Here is a 16,014-nt window from a genome sequence, read left to right on the forward strand (position 1 = left end):
TCGAAATGTCATGTGAGGAATAAGAGGGAGTGCCGGTAGGCTGGGTGTGAATCTCTGAGGCTGTGCGTGGTTGACGGTGGAGGAACAAGGTGGCGTGCGCGAGCGTCACGTGAACAGTGAAGGGGTCTCTGAGGCTGTGCGTGGTTGACAGTGGAGGAACGAGGTGGCGTGCGCGATTGTCACGTGAACAGTGAGGGGGCGCACGGAAAGAGGCAGAGGGGGACGGGGCGGTCGAAGTCGGGACGGGGGCGGTCGGAGTATGGCACGAGAAATAAATGGTTGTGTGAGCGTGGTTGCCTGTCGTGAAGTGTATCGTCGTGCGTGATAAGTGGGGGCTCGTCCGGGATCGACATGGCAACCGGAATGGACAGCGTGAATGTGCCGGAAGAGCTGCTGCAGCACTTGCTGGGACAAACAAACGGATCCGCCATACAGCGCGAGCAAATCGCGGCTGCCGTCAGACAAAGGCTTATGACGGCCGAGCCCATGCCTGCAGGCGCCATGACAGCAGCGGCGGCGGCGGCGATCCAGCCGGCGATTGACTGCGCTCCCCGGGCCTCGGGAAGTCAGCCCCCGCGGTTCGCTGGATTCGGCGATGCGCAGTCACCCGAAGAATTCCTGGACCGCCTCGAGACCTTTTGCTTGGTGACTGGTGTCGCCGCCGACAAGAGGCTCACGCATATCGTGCCCGCTGCGCTGGAGGGGAGCGCGAAGTTGTGGCTGCGCTTCGTCAAATCATTTGCATCCTGGGATGACTTCAAGGCGGCGTTCGTTGCGGAATTTTCGTCTATTGATGCGAAGCGGCGCCTGAGGCAGGAGTTGGAGCTCCGCACTCAGCACCCCGAAGAAAATTTAAAAGAATTTATCTACACGATCGCGGAATTCTATGACAGGATCGGCGGCGAAGTGTCGGACACAGAAAAAGTCGACCGTGTGTTGCGGCAGATGCACCCGCAGCTCCAGGATTTGGTGGAGGGCAAGCAGTTTGCAACTCTCGCGGAGCTGGCAAGGGCCGCTGACGGCCTCATGGAGCGGTATTGGAGGCGATTCCAGTACAAACCACCGCCACCCCCAACCGATCAAGTTGCGAGGGACCTTGCCTTCCGGCCTGCTGGGAATACGGCTGGCCTCAGTGGCCTGTCAGGAGCGCAGCCCGGAGTAATGGCGGCGGCTGCGGCGCCGTTCCAGCCTCCGTCGGCAGCATCATACTGGCCGTTGCACCCCGCTGCGATACAGCCGTCCTACTACCGGGACCAGCTGCACAGATCACCTGCTCCACATGTTCCCACGCCACCACAGCCGCAGCGATACCAACTGCTCGACGGCGGGGCAATTACGTGCCACCGCTGCGGAGGCATAGGCCACATGGGTCGCGAGTGCCCTTCGGGTCGGCGTAACGGTCCGCCCCGCTGCTATCAGTGCAACAGAATCGGGCATATCCGCTCCCAGTGCCCGGGAAACGGGAGACGGTAGGTGCTACTCCGGCGAGCACCTACGAGACAGCGCTGCGGATAGCGGCTGTGGCCGGCAACAGGGAGCCTCTCCTGGAGGTGCGGATTGGGCGGACCACATTCCTGGCCCTGCTAGATACAGGGTCCAGTGTGAGTTTGCTTGGTACGCCAGCGGCAAGGGTAGCGGAGGCGACGGGCGCCAAACACCGGGTACAAGAAAGAGCTCTTCGACTGGCCACAGGTTGGTCACAGTCAAGCACATCCTTAAAGTGCAAGATACATTGGGCCTCAAGCAACCGCATCCAACGCTTCCTGTGTGTGCCAGATTTGTGTCGGGACATTGTGCTTGGCAGAGACTTTTTGACTGCAACAGGCATGTCCCTACATGTGGCGTTGTCGGGGTGGACTATTGGAACTGATCCGCAGTGCATTGTGCCATTTGCTAAGCGCGACAAGGATATAACCGCCGCGCTCGCGATAGAAAATAGTGAATCTTATTGCTTGCAGGGCCTATTTGAGGAAGTGCTTCTGGTCCCGGGCATTGGGCACACTATTCCAGCTGAAGGCATACCAACCATGAATAAGGTGCTCGATGACTTCTCTCATTTGTTCACTACCATTCCTGGATGTACCGCCCTCGCTCAGCACTGCATTGACACTGGAGATAGTGCACCTGTGAGATGCAAGCTGCGCCCAGTAAATGCAAAAAAGCAGAAGATCATTGAAGACTGCGTAAATGACCTTTTGGAGCAGCGCCTTATAAGACATAGCACCAGCCCTTGGACTAGTGCCCCAGTGCTTGTTGCCAAGAAATCTGGTGGCTACCGGCTTGCTGTGGACTATCGGCCGTTAAATGCACGCACCCGCATACCTGCCTACCCAATGCCACGAACGGACTGGCTGCTAGCACAATTGGGTCGTGCAAGGTGGTTTTCGAGCTTCGACCTTTCCCAGGGTTTCTTTCAGATCCCTGTGTCTGAGGCCGACATAGAAAAAACAGCCTTCATCTGCCACCAGGGCACATATGAGTTCACGAGAATGCCCTTCGGGGTGGCAGGTGGCCCGGCAACTTTTCAAACCCTGATGGACCGGTTGTTGCACGGCATCAATCACAGCTTCGCCATGGCTTTTCTGGATGATGTTCTCGTCTACTCTGAAGATCTGGAGAGTCATGTTGAGCATGTTAGGGAAGTGTTGCAGCGCATTGGCAATGCTGGCCTTACGATTAACCCTGATAAAATGCAAGTCTGCCGTCAGTCCCTTAAGTTCTTGGGCCACGTCATCTCCCCTGGGCAGTGCAGACCAGATGAAGAGAAAGTGCGGGCGGTGCTGGATTATCCGCGACCTAGCACGATTAAACAGTTGCAGGCTTTCCTGGGACTTGCTGGTTATTACCGCAGCTTCATACCGCATTTCTCACTGACGGCACATCCACTCACTGTCCTTCTGAAGAAAAGCGAGCCATGGCGGTGGGATGAGCGTCAAGAGGAAGCCTTCACTGCGCTCAAGCAGTCCTTGGCTCATGATGCAGTTATGAGCCTTCCAGATCTCAATCGACCCTTCGTGGTTGAAACGGATGCAAGCGGCATTGGCATTGCAGCTGTCCTACTGCAGGCTGGCCCCGACGGACTGCAGCCCATTTCCTTCATCAGCAGGGTTCTCACAGAAGCCGAAGGCCACTATACTGTCCAGGAGTGGGAATGCCTTGCAGTGGTGTGGGCTGTGGACAAATTCAGGGCGTATCTCGAGTTTACAAACTTTGAGATACACTGCGACCACTCTTCCCTGTCGTGGATGTTCAGCACCGACCAAGCTTCGCCCAGGGTCAAACGCTGGGTCCTCCGGTTGCAGGGTTTCAACTGCCGAATCAGGCACAGACGGGGGCTGGCAAATATACCTGCAGATGCCCTGAGTAGAGCCCCCCTTCAATGTGAGGACCGTCCCAGCGACAGCTTGCACGAGAAACTGCTTCCTATTGCTGCACAAGAACCTGAAGGGAAAATTACATTTGAGCAAGTGGCAGTTGCCTTGGAAGATGATATGACTGCCTTAAGTGACACCGCGCAACTCGTACAAGAGCAGGCTCGTGACAGTCGTCTGTCAAAACTGAAAACTGTGGTCCAGGGGGTTATGCTTCCAAATTCAGACCCTGATCATCGCCTTCTCCATGATCTGGCGGAAACAACAGAACTAGAGCCAAGTGGCCTGCTTGTTCAGCAAAGAGGCAACAAGAAGGTACCATGGCTGCCCTCTCACCTCCGGCACCTGGCATTGAAAATGGCGCATGACCATCCCACTGCGGCCCACGCTGGATTTTTCAAAACCTTGAGACGTGTAGCAGCACGATTCGTCTGGCTGGGCATGCGGGCGGACATATCAAGGTATGTGCAGGGCTGTGCTATATGTCAGCGCACAAAACCCAGGCGCAAAAAGCCTGAAGGCCTGATGAGCAGTCAGTGGGCAACAGCACCGATGGAGGAGCTTAGCGTTGACATTATTGGACCCTTGCCGCCTACACCTCGTGGCCACAAATACTTGCTCGTAGTCATTGACAAGTTTACTAAATTCCCAGAGCTATTCCCTCTACGAGCAGCCACCAGTGCAAAAGTACTTGAGTGCATGCTTCAGGTCTTCTGCCGCCATGGGACACCAGTGGCAATCACCAGTGACAATGGGAAGCCCTTTGTCAGCACATTATGGCGCAACCTCCTGAAACACTGGGGAATCAGAGATCGGCATACTGTGCCTTACCGGCCGGCTGGACAGATGGTGGAGCGTCATAATGGCACAATTAAGCAATGTCTACGAGCCTACTGCACTAACCACAAAGACTGGGACCGTCATATACCCGAGATCAGCCTTGCCATGCGTACTGCAGAGAGCGTAGTCACCGGATATACTCCGGCATTGCTTTGCTATGGTCGAGAGTTGCGCACTCCGTGGGAACCTGCAGGGGACAAGGAGGACACGGAACCTCCAGAGGCAGCGCACCATGCCCTTGTTGCAGAACTCCAGCAGTGCCTTGGAGAAGCCCTGAAGTACACCAAGAAGCATCAAGCAGCTGCCTGGCAGACCCAGAGGTCAACTTATGACCGTCATCGGCAGTCAACAACCATCAGAGAGGGTGACCTCGTGCTCTTGGACACTCATACCTTGAGTAATGCAGCCAAAGGTGTTTCGGCCAAGTTGGCACCACGGCGAGGTGGACCTTATCGTGTGGTCAGGCAGGTTGGTGAAAATGACTTCATCCTGGGTGACCCAGTTACGAGGCGTCGTCGAACCATTGCCCATGCTGATCAGTTGGTACTGTACCATGAACCACTGCTTCTCCCTTCCGCCCCGAATTCACGATTCGAGGGGGGGGAGAGTTGTGAGGAATAAGAGGGAGTGCCGGTAGGCTGGGTGTGAATCTCTGAGGCTGTGCGTGGTTGACGGTGGAGGAACAAGGTGGCGTGCGCGAGCGTCACGTGAACAGTGAAGGGGTCTCTGAGGCTGTGCGTGGTTGACAGTGGAGGAACGAGGTGGCGTGCGCGATTGTCACGTGAACAGTGAGGGGGCGCACGGAAAGAGGCAGAGGGGGACGGGGCGGTCGAAGTCGGGACGGGGGCGGTCGGAGTATGGCACGAGAAATAAATGGTTGTGTGAGCGTGGTTGCCTGTCGTGAAGTGTATCGTCGTGCGTGATAGTCATTTTTACAGAAAAGAAATCATACGAAAACAAACTACTGATTCTGGTTCAGAAAAGGCTTCAGATATCTTTTCAGATGCACATTCGCTACCGTGTTTGTCACAATTTTCCGGCAACCGCATTATAAATGGGCTTTCACCTTTTCACCTTGGGGGGACTGCACAATGAGCGGTATGCGTATATATGGGATTCTAAGGGATTGTAAATGAGAGTCGAAAAAGACCGCATTGTAACCGGTCCGGCACTATAAGCGGTTATGTTATAAGTGGTCTGCACTGTACTATAAATCATGTATGTCTTACGACACACACTTCGAGGTATTGTGGCCTCTGCACTTCAAGTGACAAGTGCGACCACCCGCAGACTTCGTTATATGGCTGACTGCAACGACCTGTGCGCAGGTGTGTGGCAGAAAGTTCTCCAGCCAATCGAGAGCTTCCGCAGGGAGACACAGGCCATCAAGGTCTTCTCCAACTTCATCACTGGAGAAGACCTCTTTGGGCTGACAGAAGCCGCGATTGTGAGGATTACTGAATCGGTAAGTTAGCACAGCACCCAAGGCTAAACTTTCTTGTAGATTCTCGTGCTTTTGCTCTTCTCTGTTGTTCATTGTTTGCTTTATTAAACAATTACAAACACCCACTCATGTTTATACTAACGTGCACTTGAAATCCCTAACACTGGCATTTGTGAGACAGCACTCACTCCTGTTCATGCTCGTGTTCCTGCTTCCTTTTTTCATCAGCTTCCAGGTGTGGAGACCCTGAGTGACTACAACTTCCGGTTTGGGCGATCACCGCTGCTGGAGCTTCCGCTGGCCATCAACCCGACCGGTTGTGCACGGTCGGAACCAAAGCTGCGCACCCATTTCAAGAGGTCAGTGCAGGGGTTTTGGTAGCAACGGTTCAAGAAGGTATAATTTGGCAATTTATAGGGGTGTTGATGTGAAATGTTAAGTTAGGTTTAGACTGATGAAATTGATTTTATAGTACTCTATTATCGTAACTTTACCATCACAGCTTTTGATTATATGAAGGGAGAATAAAAGCCTAATTGTGAAATTTTTATTGTTGAATTTTGCTCCAGTATCCCAGCATCTGAATGTCAGCATGGCATAAGACACCCTACACATTGTGGATTGTATGCGCTAGTAAAAAACCATACGAGCTCTGGAAATAAGCATGGCTGAAGCAGAGATGAAAAAGAGGGAGAGCCGTCTTCATCACACAAAGGGCACATGCAGTAACAGCTCTTCACGTGCAAAGTCTGACGTCAATGGCTCTTAAAGCAGAGAGGAAAGCGCCGCCTGTCTTTCGTTGGGCAAGGATTATGAAGGGGCGCTGCTAGAAGGTGGAGGCTGTGTTACTTGAGCAGTACTTGGCGTTTCCTGAAGTTATGCGAGATGGGATTCAGAAGAGTTAGCTGCTAGCCTTAATTACATCGTGTGGCAAAAACCAACTGCTTTATTCCATGGCCCACGCATGCCTCCTCGAGCCACTGTCGTTTGTTGTCCAGCACGTGACAGGGCCCCCCATCATATAGATGGAGTCTCGGGAAAAGTAGGTCCATTTAGCAGTCCTGGTTGAGATAGCGTAATGGCGAATGGGCTCTCAATCCTCTTTGGGAGGTAGGGGCTGCGAGTAGCGCAGAGGGCAGACAGACATCCTGCGGGAACAGTGTGAACTGGAGAACACGAGACGTGGAGATGTAACCGTCGCTTGCACCTCGCCGTGAACTCGGGTGTCATGCGGCATGAGATAGCTTATTTGCGCTCGCAGAGCCAGTGACGTCGCTGCGATCTGAAGCAATGGGTTGCAAGAAGAAAAGGACATGGCACTCATATTTGGGTTCCAGTGGCACGCCACTTGCCAGTCAAGCACGAACCACTGGGCCCGAGATGTGGGGAAAAATTTGTCTCAGTTGACATTGTTCTCTGATGAACATGAGCGTTGAAACTCTGCAGCATTGCCGCAATGACGGGAAAGCAGAGTGGGAGCGCTGCAGGCGTGCCACAGGAGTCATCAACCGTTGGTTTGATCGCACACGCTGTCGGCGTCGAGAGCACTCGAGTGGCTCGGCAGTGCCTGAAGACATAGCTGTTTGCTCTCTTGACAGAGAGGGATCAGTAGCTCTGGCGAGTTCTTGAATGAACGCTGACGTTGACACATCAGCTGATGATGTCAGTGCTACTTCACCGAGTAGCTCTGGCAGACGAATGCTGGCGACGGCGATGGCAGGTGGGGCAGGCAAAGCAATTTGCAAGAGGCAACACTCATTCCTTGCATGTTACGTGCACAGTGTCGTCTTGAGTGCGTCATCGAAAACCATGTCGTGCAATTGCAATGGCTGCGTGGTCACCTGTGAACTGGCTGATGCTGCAGCACCTGTACCTGGTAGAATCGTACAATTTGAGTTGCCTTGTTTGGGTAGCTTGGTAGTGACGGCCCGAGGTTCTAAGCTAAGGTTCAGACCGGCAGGGAGCAGTTGACGTGGCACTCCCAGTTCCAGTAGGGCTAGCACCAAACGTCGAAGTCGGTTGTATGCCTGCGGTCCAGGAGGAGGCACAACGCATCTCGGAGCAGGGAGCAAGCATGGCTACTGTGATGGCATACCTGTCCTGCTGTGAGACGATATTATGCAGGTTGACAGCAGCCTTCATCTTGATAAGCCAGATGGCTGGGCTTCTTAGCCAAAATTCGGGACATTCTGGTGGTAACAGGATGCAGGGTGCCGTGGTCGTCGTATCTGGTCGTCGCGCCATGGTGATAGGCGGTTCAGAGGTTAGTTGGCTTGGTGGGAGTGTCCGGTGGAGACTTCTGGAAAGTTATTTCATGGTCCATCATGGCTGTCCCATTCATTGCTCTGGCCTTAAGGGGGGAGGCTACCCTGGAGACCGAACTTTTTTATTTTTTAGGATATCTGGATGAAACTTTCAGGGGTTGTTAACTACAATAAAACTAGCACAACTGCTAAGTTTCACGAAGCTGTGTTTCTTAGTTCCAGAGTTATTGAGGTTTAACTGGGTGCTTCACATGGGTGCCTGAGGAAGAGTCGTGAGAAATCCCAGGACATAGTAGAAAGCTGAAATTCATTGTGGTCATTCCTTGATAGCTATCCCAGGGCGCTACAAAGCCGTTTTTTTAAATTCCCCCCCCCCCCCCCCCCAAAATTTTCACGCAACTTTGAATTTGATGTAACCAGTAATGACCAGATTCATCAAAAATTAATTGTTTATTATAAATTAACAGCACCAATTTTCAAAAAAAGGAGCTTGTTACGCCCTTGCAAGGTCATTCAGGAACAGAATAAAAAAAAACGACACACAAATCTGATGAACGGTTTTCGAGTTCTTGCTTTCCTCAGCACCACAACTAGCAAAAACATCCGTTCTGAGAAAACAGGCCGAGAAAGTTCAAAGCACATGTTTTCTTCAAAAAGCTCCAGCACAGTAGCTAGAAGTGTCCTGGCGCACTCTTTTCTTCTTTTGCCTGGCCTCCATCTTCTCTTGGCGTCTTTTAAAATTCTTTTTTAGGCGTAAAGCGTCTTTTTCACAAGCTCGCTGGGTGGCCAGATGACCTGGTTGAAGTCCAATGGAGTCCGATATCACTTGGGTTGCTTTGCAGCAGCCGGCATTGTAGCGCAGCACTGCTTCATGCAGTGCTGTTTCTGCCGCGATCAAGGATGAGTGTTGTTCCTTCGGCATCAGAGACCACAGAATGGAGTGGAATGATTCTGATGCATTTTAAGTCTTCGCTCCCAGGCAGCGCTGAAGAAGCGACTTTTGTGACAGTCTTTCGTAGATGGGCAGCATAGCTGCAGCGACATAGTCCGGTAGGCTGTGTTTATGTTTTGGCTGTGGCTCACGCTTTGCCTCTGCAGCTCTATGGCGGCACCACGATTGAGCCCCCTCTGGGCAAAGTTCATGGTGAGGGTCCTGGTCTATCGATGTGACGTGGTGATATGTTGCCATCACTGCACGCTGCATGGCTGTTAGGTCAGTTGAATTGTTTCTCAGGGCCCAACCATAATATTCTGTCAGCTTTTCAATGAGGGCTTTAGTCAGCTTCCCCTTCCCACTCAGTGGCTTATCACTTTTCTGCACAATGTTTCGAAGAGCACTTCCAATCCTTTTCTGAACATGGTTCAGACATTCTTCTTTTACAATTGGCACTAGCCCGTACACATTCTCTTCTGTGAGGGCAGCGAAGGTACGGCTGTCTCCGTCGGACACAAGAGTGGTGTACCGCAGGCCATGCTTGGATACAGACCGCCCAAAGAGAGTCAAGCCTGCCTCCACTTCCATGCTTCCCGATTTTGCGTCTGTGTTTTTCTGGCAAATGTGGTGCTTCTGCCAGCTTTCGTATGCTGCATCTCCAGGTTTGGGCCCTGTTTGGCATCCAAGGCAGTGGTTTGAAAGAACTACAGCATCCAAGATGAGACCTGTAAAGAAGTCAATTACCGATCCCACTCCGATGTGTGATGTGTGACCCCGCTTATGCCATGTGCCATCGTACACTACGGTGATGTCCTTGCAGAAGCTGGGGTTCATTTCTTTATATATTTTGATCACTGCTGTGGCAGAGTCAGCATAAAACTTCTCCAAAGCGGTGGCCTCCGGCTTCCTGAACGTCTCTTTCAAGTGCTTTTGAAACGTCTTGTGGTGAAGACCTCTGTAAGAGACGTTCATGGCAGCCCAAAAGTCATTAAGAGCTGTTTGCCCCTTGCCTATTTGCTTTATAGCCATTATGGCGCGGACATTTACATCGAAGGCCTGCATGTCCTTTTTGCGGGGTGATGTCCATAATTTATCGACGGTGCCACAAGAGGCGCACACGACTTCAAGTTTTGTTGCAAGTTCAAGCTTGGTGCTCTCTCGGACAGTCATAGCACCTTTCAAACATTCTTTGCACACTGTGCGGCTGAGCACGACGTTAAAGATGTTCATTTGAACGAGCGAAAAATGTTCGCCCTCACTTGTCACTGCAGGTGCAAGAGCTGGCTGCATCAGTTGAAATTTCTTCTGCGTCGCCGGCGTAGACTCGAGTTCAGCGCGAACGGCGTCACGCCGTTTCGCATTCGCATTGATTTCTTCCTTCGTTAGGAAACGCGTCCGCAGATGAAGCGACGGTCCACTCACGCTCGATGGCGGCACCGATTCAGACGAAGTGCTGGGTCCTGCGATATCAGAAGCACTCGGTGTCACACTGGATGGCATCGATTCGGAGCACATGTCGAGCCCGGCGATCTCGGAAACACTCGGTGCATTTGCGGCTCCAGCCACACTCGATGTGTCAGATTCTCGAATGGCGACAGCCAACAACACAGTTTCGTCGCTGCAAGCGTCTACGCAGTCGGCACCCGCAGCAGAATAGCGGAATTTCGATGATCGTACAAGCCGCATAGCGCGCCTCCGCGCACCGGACTTCCGCACTGACTTCGGCTTCGTTGCCGGCATCGCCCGCAACAACAAAGACGAAAGGCACAGAACTAGTGCAAAAAGAAAAAAAAAACGAGAGAAAATGATAGAAAAGATAGCACAAGGCGAAGAGCGGCTCGTAAGCAGACGTCTGTCAAGGCGGACGGAGCAGAGAGCAACAACGAAGCGAGCGCGCTGGACGCGCCATCGAGAGGAGCGACCGCCCCTGCTGCTGCACAGCAGCCAATGGCGGGCACGCTTTCTCCCGCGAGATATGAATGCGCTGCTCTACCCAATCAGCGCTCCGCATCGCATCGCGGGAAAACGCCAATAGCGTCTCAACTGTGCTGTCGACGCCATTTTGCAAAGCGGCGAACGAGCGAGAAAGAATTCATGGTCAAAACAACACCAAGATGGCGCGGGACGACCGCATGGTCCGGGAATGGCGCGCGCGAAGTTTGGTTTGATTTCGGGATTTGCGCCTGTTTTGGATGCCGCGGCGGCCTCGAAAATAGTATATTTTTTGCACTTTGCGGTTGAATTAGGTGCTGATAATTAGAGAATAGGTAGTTTATGAGACATACAACCCAAAAATGTGGTTTTTCAAAAACCGGCTTTTTCACGATTTTTCGGTTTTCAAGGGCCGCGTCCTCCCTTAACATTTTTTTTTTTTTACAAATGAAGAATTGTAGGACCCAGCAGACTTTGTTTGCACTGCCATGCTGTGTGTCGTGCAGCTGTGAACCTGCTTTTCCTTCCGCAGGCCCCACACGATGCACACGAGCAACACGCTGCGGCTCTCGCTGCAGACCCTCGGTGCTGGAAGTGGCGGTGGCGGCAGCTGCCTGGAGGCCAGCTCCCCTTACACCAAGCACTTTGTGCACTCCAAGTCGTCCCAGTACCGGCGCATGAAGACCGAGTGGCGCAACAATGTGTACCTGGCACGCTCGGGCATCCAGGGCCTGGGCCTGTACGCCGCCCGCGATATCGAATGCCACACCATGATCATCGAGTACATCGGACAGCTCATCCGCAACGAGATTGCCGAGCGCAACGAGGCCATCTATGAGGCACAGGTTTGCACTGCCGCCTCCTCTTTCTGTCTCTCTTTTTCTTTGGTGACTCGATCCTTCGAAAAAGATGGAGTAAAGACAGTATCAGAATTGTAACATAAGATAGACCGTGTAAGCAGTAATTTCTCGTCCCATCATTGAAGGTCTACCAAAACATAGGAAGTCTGCTAGGCAGCATTAGTGTAAAAAAAGCGGAAAGCTTAAGGTGAATTCCAATGGCCGATTGAGAGAGGCTGACTAACTCTGCACTGGAGCACTCCGTTCTGGTGGAGGGCGACCGTAGAACAGGCACTCCCACCAGAGCAGATAAATGGGTGAACGTACAAGTGCGCATCATCTTATGAAAGCGCCCAGTGTTCCTCGCGCAACCGTAAATTGATGCCGCAGTGCACTACTCATTGTTTTCAAACTGCAACTCGCTTTCACAGGCGTTCACAGAGTGAATTGGCGCGCTTGGTTGTTGTGTTGATCACACGGTACGCCACACTCTGTACGCATGCGGAATGCTTGCTACTGCCAGTCAAATGCGCAGCTTGTTGCAGAGTAGAGAAAGCTGCTCCACGAATGGGGTTCAAGTGGTGGAGCTGCTCTAGATCTGCCAGTGAAACATACTTGGAGCACAAAGACTGCTACCAGAAGTGCTCAGCATTTGTGTTCAGAATTCACTATTAACTAAATTGTTGAGTGGCACCTAACCCACTAGTAGATACCACTTCATCTAGGCTTATGCAAAAGTGAGCTTTATCAATGTTGATGCACACTAGCTGTCCCAAGGCTACAATGTGCTAAAGTTCTAGATCTTGCTTGTGACAGTCGTAATACAATGCATGATTCTTGTAGCCACAGAATTGAGTTTTCAGCATGGATTGTAGTCATAATGCAATGATTAATCAGGTATAGTACTATCACAGCTAGGCAAGCAGCAAAAGTTTGTTCATTCCAGAAATTGCATATTTAATTCCCAGTGACGGTATTATCTTATGACCGGTTAACTTCCGTTCAATAGATGTCAGTTTGAGAAATTAGTGATTGCAATGAAAATAAGACAAGTCTTTTTTGCCCAAATAAAGCATAAGGGCTCATAATGAAGGTCACATATATCGAAGGCGTTTTGGATTGAAAGAGATGGTGTCTCTTCGATTGAAGACCTATTGGTACGTTTCACCAATGGCATGTCTTGTCCCTGCCTTTTGCTGCAGAATCGTGGTGTGTACATGTTCCGGCTGGATGAAAATCGTGTGATCGACGCAACCTTGTCTGGTGGCCTGGCACGCTACATAAACCACTCGTGCAGTCCTAACTGTGTGGCTGAGCTTGTGCAGATCGACCGTGAGAACAAAATCCTCATCATCGCCAATCGCCGCATCACACGGGGTGAAGAGGTAGGCAACATTCTGCCACATTTATTTCAAGCATCTTTTTTTTTACCCCTTTATTTAGTTGTTTCTTTTTTCTTCCACTGTAAGTTGTCAAATGTGAAATGATATACTATCGGCAACTGAAACACATTCATTAGTAGTGTACAGTATGGTCTTCTATTAAAGGTGTGGTGAGTAAGGGGGTTTTCTCAATGAGCCCAGGTCATCGGACGCACTCAAGACAATCTGATAACACGAAGACGTTCTTTATATCGGACGAGGACAGAAACACATATAATGGAATCTCACAATGATACAGTCGACTCCTCATGAGGATGAGTAAGAGAAAACAAAAAGGAGTGAGGAGTGATTTGTTTGGCAAGCTTGTGTTGTTTTTTCACAAGGTACGCACCCATGCCTGACAAACTAGCTAGAAATTCTCAGCAAGCCTCATGCTCAAAATAGCAATGCAAAAGTTCAACAGCCTCTTAAAGGGCCACTCACCAGGCCCCATACCAAATTTTAGTTAGACAGTGGAAGTTGTTGGGTGTCTGATAGGGAACATTTTGCCACAAAAATATTTTTAATCGGTTCATCACGAGCGGAGAAAACAGGTTTTTTGAAGCGGCGTGAAACGAGGATGAGAGGAGGCGAGCTCGAAACACTTGCCGCTCCTTCGCTTAGCCTTCGCAAGCCAAACCTCTTCCCCACCCTCTCCGGCATCCGACTAAGAGGTGACGTGTGCATGGCGTGCCCAAACAAGTCCGACCCCGGAGCATGGGAGCGGCGTTGCTTTGTTGACCAGCATTATTTGTAGTCTTCTGCCTGTTTCTGCGGGATCGTTTGCAAACGCTGACTTAGACGCGGTAGAATAGATGAGCACAATGAGTGCGCGAATGCATAGGAGCTTTCCACGGTGGTCGTCTGCTCCAAGCACTGACCGCAGGGACAGGAACGCATGCAAAACGCCGGCACATTAGGCCCACATCTCGTTGCAATTCGCGGGAGAAAAATGGAAGAAGGACGCTCAGATTCCCTTATAGTGTCTCATTATTTATCTAGAGTTTTCTTGATCATTTCAAGCAACAAATTGCCTAAACTAAGCGTGCCATGTGAAATAATTTTCGCCATATCACGTGTCACTGTTTGCAACGTCAGAGCAAAGTTGTCTATGTAGAGGACCAACGTCACTGCATTGCCGTGTACGTAAGGCCATTCATACGTGCATGTCATGCCCTCCTTCTCTACGCGCACGCCGGCAGAGGGGAGGGGTAGCAGCGTTCATCTTGAAATTTGACCCATTTCCGCGTCGCATAGCGTTGCAAATTTTGGCAGATGTGATCATGAACGCCTCGTCTTTGCATTGCGCTTGTCAGCTCAAAATTGTCAAATTTGGTGAGTGGCTCTTTAAGCTGATCGGTGTTGTGGCACCACTCCACTGGCAGTATCGTTATCACATTCATTGGTGGAAGGTTGATCCTTATCTTGCACTTCGGCAATCATTTCCTCGACAGTCTCTTTGCGACAGGTACGAACATTTTCATCAATTAATTCGTAGTCCTGCAGCGTAAAAGGGGCAGAGGTACGACCTGACTAAATACTGTCTCAATGTCGGCATCAGCAGGGCTTTCTTCTTCATCAGGTACTGCTTTCTTGTGCTTGAAAGCCAGCATGGTTAAGCATCTATGTATTGTTGTTGCCTTCACTTGCTCCCAGGCACGGGCCAAAATGTGGATGGCTGCCAATAAATCTATGCTGTAGCATTTTGCGCTGTCTGCACAAAGCAACAATCGATGGACCAATTGTCTGCGGTAATAAACTTTAATGTTCTGAATAACCCCTTGATCCATCGGCTGGATCACTGCCATTGCATTGGCTGGCAAGAACTCCAGAGTGATGGCTTGGAATACTTGAACCTGACTGTGGGCTGGGCAATTATCCACGATGAAGACAACCTTCCGGCCTTGCCTCGTAAATCTCGCGTCTTCCTCCCGAAGCCAGTTTTCGAAAAGGGCCAAGGTCATCCACGCTTTTTCGTTTCCATGGTACACAACGGGAAGGTGTCGAACGCCGTTGAAACAATGTGGTTGCCTTGATTTTCCTATTACCAGTAGCTTCAATTTTTCATCTGCTGTCATGTTTGCACCTAACAGCATAGTGATGCGATCTTTACTGCATTTTCCTCCACTACAGGCTTCGCCTTTGAAGTTAAGAGTCTCTGATGGAAACGCCTTATAAAAAAGACCCATCTCGTCGACGATGAGGACGTCTCGTGGCTCAAAGCTCATTAAATTTCATTAAAACGCCCCTGTTGCCAGTCGCTGCAAATGTCCCTGTTGACTGCACCACTCTCACCCGAGATTGATTTCAAGACTAGGCCATGGCGTGTTTTGAAGCGGCTGAGCCATCCGTCGCTTAGGACAAAGTTCTTAACACCCATTTGAATGGCGATCTCTCGAGCTTTTTGCTCAAGAATCGGTCGCCTATGGGTAAATTGGAACTCCGTACACGCTTGAACCACAGAAAAAGAACTTTTCTAGTTGTTCATAAGGCGTCGTCCGCATCAGTTTAGATGTAAAGATCCCGTTCTTAACAGTGCCTTCAATCTCTCCTCTGTCTTTCCAGATCCGCGACAGCGTCGATTTCGGGATGTATTTTTTTCGCCACCTCCATCTTGGTCAGGCCGCTTGAATCGAGCTTCTGAACAATTTGCAGCTTCTTTTCAAGTGGGAGTGTATGGTGCTGCCGCTTCCTTTCCATCAGGCTGAAATAACACCGTGATCCACCGTACTTCGCCGCACAATAGGCCTAACGCACAATTAACTTGCCGACCTGGCTCTCACAGCCACAAGCGAGAATGGATACTGAATTGGCTTGTCTCAATCTCGAAGTGTTGCCATGGTTGTGAGACTCCTTTGGCATGAGCAAGTCTATGCTGTGTTTGGAGTTTGTGCCGTTTAACTGTGGGTGACCAATAAGCACTGTTTCGATTAACCGATGAATTTTACTGTGCAACGCATAGGCGAGTT

The 16,014-nt window shown here is 50.9% G+C and overlaps 1 protein-coding gene across 7 annotated transcripts in view; it reads left to right on the forward strand.

Moving 5' to 3' along the window:
* LOC119172383 (uncharacterized) overlaps positions 1-16,014 on the forward strand; it is a 296,020-nt gene that overhangs the window by 277,879 nt on the left and 2,127 nt on the right. For all 7 annotated transcript variants that reach the window (XM_075893680.1, XM_075893684.1, XM_037423449.2 and 4 more), the window contains 4 exons: positions 5,540-5,676; positions 5,884-6,014; positions 11,318-11,630; positions 12,827-13,009. In XM_075893680.1, coding sequence (XP_075749795.1) covers positions 5,540-5,676; positions 5,884-6,014; positions 11,318-11,630; positions 12,827-13,009 — 764 coding nt within the window. The remainder of the gene's footprint in view (positions 1-5,539; positions 5,677-5,883; positions 6,015-11,317; positions 11,631-12,826; positions 13,010-16,014) is intronic.

This window comes from Rhipicephalus microplus, chromosome 4 (genome assembly GCF_043290135.1).
Source record: "Rhipicephalus microplus isolate Deutch F79 chromosome 4, USDA_Rmic, whole genome shotgun sequence".
NCBI lineage: Eukaryota > Metazoa > Arthropoda > Arachnida > Ixodida > Ixodidae > Rhipicephalus > Rhipicephalus microplus.